Source organism: Pinus tabuliformis, chromosome 4_2, assembly GCF_031772625.1.
Source record: "Pinus tabuliformis cultivar Carrire ecotype Pingquan chromosome 4_2, CPIR1, whole genome shotgun sequence".
Classification (NCBI taxonomy): domain Eukaryota; kingdom Viridiplantae; phylum Streptophyta; class Pinopsida; order Pinales; family Pinaceae; genus Pinus; species Pinus tabuliformis.
Window position 1 is genome coordinate 404,942,012 of NC_142304.1, and position 3,204 is coordinate 404,945,215.

Sequence of the window (3,204 nt, forward strand, 5' to 3'; positions counted from 1 at the left end):
CTCCACCGCCACAAGATTGTCCGTACTTCCACTATCTATAATCAATTTGCAGCACTTGCCCCGCGACTTGCAGACAGTGCGGAACAAAGCTTTACGCTGATCCGGTTCTGCAACCTCCTTTGCTGGTTTCAACAGCACTTTGTTCAACACCAAAGCTTCACCTGTCTCTGGTGCATTTTCTGCTTCCTGAGGTGTTTTCTCAGCATCCTCAGTCTGAACAACATAAGTCCCTCTTCCGCCTGCTGGTTCAGCTTCAGGACATTCATAAGACTTGTGCCCCCATTTGTGGCAGCGATAGCACTGGACAGCTCCTCTGCCCCGACCATTTCCTCGTCCTCGCTGGGGTGGTCGTCCTCCTCTCGTGCTATTGTCTTTTTCTGTTGCTCCAGCAGATTTAGAACTGCTGCTTTCTTCACTTGGGCCTGCACCTCGGCCTCTTCCAAATACTTTACCCTTTCCCCTGCCAGTTCCACCTCCTCTCCTGGCATTCTGCTTCCAGTTAATCTTTTCTTCCGCCTTCAGTGCAAACTGATAGGCTTCCTCCATTGTCGGGGGTGAAAGGATACCAATCTCATCTAAGATTTCCCCCCTTAAGCCATTCACAAATCTGGCTGTTTTCTCAGGGGTGTCCTCCACATAACCTGCTCGCAAATTTAACTTATAGAATTCTTCTGTAAATTCTTTCACAGTCATTCCTCTCTGCTTCAAGTTCTGCACCTGCCTGTACAACATAATCTGATAATCCTGTGGTAAGAATTTCTCTTTCAGTTTGGCCTCCATTCTAGACCATTTCTTTATAGGCTGTTTGTTAAGCCTCCTCCGTTCCGCCTGAACACTGTCCCACCACAAGGACGCATGTCCTTTCAGCTTGGTGGCGGCGAACTTCACCTGCTTATCTTCGCTGGTTTCCTCAAATTCAAAATACTTGTTGACTTCACTTAACCAATCCAACAACACGTCTGCGGACAGACTTCCGTCATAAGTCGACAACTCATGTTTTGGCTTATGACTTGACAGCAAGACCGACTTCAACAATCTAAATTCTGGTGTCACCCCCTCTAATTCCTCCTCTGGTTCAACTTCTTCTTCATCACTGTCATCTGCTGGGTTTCTTCTTCCCCCAACTTCCACCACTGCCAATCTTTCACGCAAAACTCGAATCTCCTCTCGAAGTCCATCATCTACTACCCTCCGGACTACTCTTCCCCTTCCTCTTCCTCTTCCTCTTCCTCTTCCTCTTCCTTCACCTTCACCTTCTCCCTGTTCCATTGGTTCTAACTCAAGAAACTAGCTCTGATACCACTTATGATGGCCCAGCCCTGGTGACGTGGTCACAGCCACGTGACTCACCTCAGTCCCACGTGGTCACACTTGGGCGCGGACAAATATCTGCCCCCAATACCGAGGCGCATTTACAAACCTATCTGCCGGTTAAAAGGTTTGGTCACCGGTTCTCTCCGTCGAAAAGGCTTCCCGCCTTTGTTAAACCCTTAAGGGTTATTCTCGGCTCATTTACACTCTATCTCCCTACTGTTACCAGCTCCGCGTTGTTATGGCTCTGCTCTCTGTGTGCTAACACACCATAACCCTCACTCTGTCACTGTTTGTGGCCTCTCGGCTCAGCTACACTCTGTCTCCCTACTGTTACCTGCTCTGCGTTGTTGTGGCACTGCTCTCGGCGCACTAACCCACCATATCCCTCACTCTGTCACTGATTGTGGCCTTGTTCGAGATGCGAGTCCTTCACTGTAGCTGCTGTCTTCAATGGTCTGGTTCGGAAGCCCGTGGTAAGGGTTTATATTTTCATGAATTTGGCGAAGTAATCTTTTTAGTTTCCGATTTCTGAGCTCTGGTTCTGTGCAGGTGTTCACAACCACAAGGCTATCTTTCCTCCGAACGCGTCCAGGCCTCGAGGTAAACTCTCGTGCTATGTTTTATCATCCTCTGTCACCTGTTGTCGATGCTTACAGGATTTTTGTGCCTTTCAGCTTGTGGTATCGGTTTATGGCTCGGCAGCCTCCGTCGACCCTTGGGTAAGTCCACTATTCTCTTACTCTCGCATCTCACTGTCTTTACTTATCTCCTTCTGACATTTATTCTGGTTATGGAAATGCCTTAACTCATACGGTGGTTCTGTGCAGGTTGGTTGGGAGCTCTGCTCGCGAGGGTTTCAAATTCACAGTCTTCAACTTTCTCCAATCTCTGGTACCCTTGTGACCGGGTAGGGTCTACTCTTATTCCCGCGTTTCTTTAGGTTATGCAATATGGAATTGCCGTAGGTTTCTGTTGGTTAGGTTTTGTAGGGTAGTCGTGCCCCTTTGCTGGCATTTACATCCTCAGGTTTTCGTTCCTCTGTGTCAATGTATGACCTCCATGCAACAAGGTCTTAGACTTGTGCTATTACGGCGGTGCCGGTTTTGATATGTGACTCTGTTGTTATTTATTGAACTGTGGTTTACGAAAACTTATGAAATGTTGTATTAATGAAATCAGTGGTTCTGGAACTATTACCTCTTTTAATAGTCGCTGTGTTTGATTTGCAAATGACCGTGTGACTCTTTGCGTTTGCCTGCGGGTTCTGGCCGCAACTTGACTTGACACGATGTCTGTGTCTTTACTTTATCCTCGTATTGTTTGTATGCCTGTGCTGTTTGGCCGCCTTACACTTCTTTGCTGTGTGATAGTCCTGACAATGTAACTTATGGTTTCGGCTTGATGCCTGTAACGCTTCAATATTTCTAGTTACAGCATGTGAATTTCATTCTATCTTAATTCGTTTTCAAAATAACAAATGTTTGTAATACTCAGAGGTATAATACGGAAAAGTAATGAACAGTAGTTTATATTCAGAAAAGGAAACAATGCTTCAGTTACAGAGGGTGTCTCTCTATACTGCTTGAATACTGTCTTGCTATATCTTCTTTACTCGTTCTGAGGTGAACCACCCAAAAAAAGGTTTTTCTTCCTTTTTAGCTACACTGAATATAACTGTTTAGAAACTAAATTCTACAACTGCTACCTGTTTCTTTAAACAATAAATTAACTAAAACAGTTGCTGGTTACCTAAGCTAACAACCGGTAACTTAACTTGTTCTGTAATTAAATAAAAGAAAAAGAAATGAACAATGATTAACTAAAAACAACAACCAATTTTTCTTTTGGTGACCTGTCCAAACACCCTTGAAGTCGTGTCCTGTTTCTGCA

The 3,204-nt window shown here is 45.2% G+C and overlaps 1 protein-coding gene across 1 annotated transcript; it reads left to right on the plus strand.

Moving 5' to 3' along the window:
* The first annotated feature begins 1,320 nt into the window (after nucleotides 1-1,320).
* LOC149169681 (uncharacterized) lies at nucleotides 1,321-2,284 on the plus strand. The gene is made up of 3 exons (XM_089427149.1): nucleotides 1,321-1,787; nucleotides 1,864-2,033; nucleotides 2,142-2,284. The coding sequence occupies exons 1-3, from the start codon at nucleotides 1,733-1,735 to the stop codon at nucleotides 2,223-2,225; spliced, it is 309 nt and encodes a 102-aa protein (XP_089283275.1). The 5' UTR covers nucleotides 1,321-1,732; the 3' UTR covers nucleotides 2,226-2,284.
* Nucleotides 2,285-3,204: the final 920 nt, after the last annotated feature.

Bases quoted from the DNA above. Each gene is read 5' to 3' on its own strand.
- LOC149169681 (XM_089427149.1), top strand. From the start codon at position 1,733: ATGCGAGTCCTTCACTGTAGCTGCTGTCTTCAATGGTCTGGTTCGGAA. The intron at 1,788-1,863 runs GTAAGGGTTTAT...GGTTCTGTGCAG, and splicing joins GTCTGGTTCGGAAGCCCGTG to GTGTTCACAACCACAAGGCT. The intron at 2,034-2,141 runs GTAAGTCCACTA...GGTTCTGTGCAG, and splicing joins CAGCCTCCGTCGACCCTTGG to GTTGGTTGGGAGCTCTGCTC.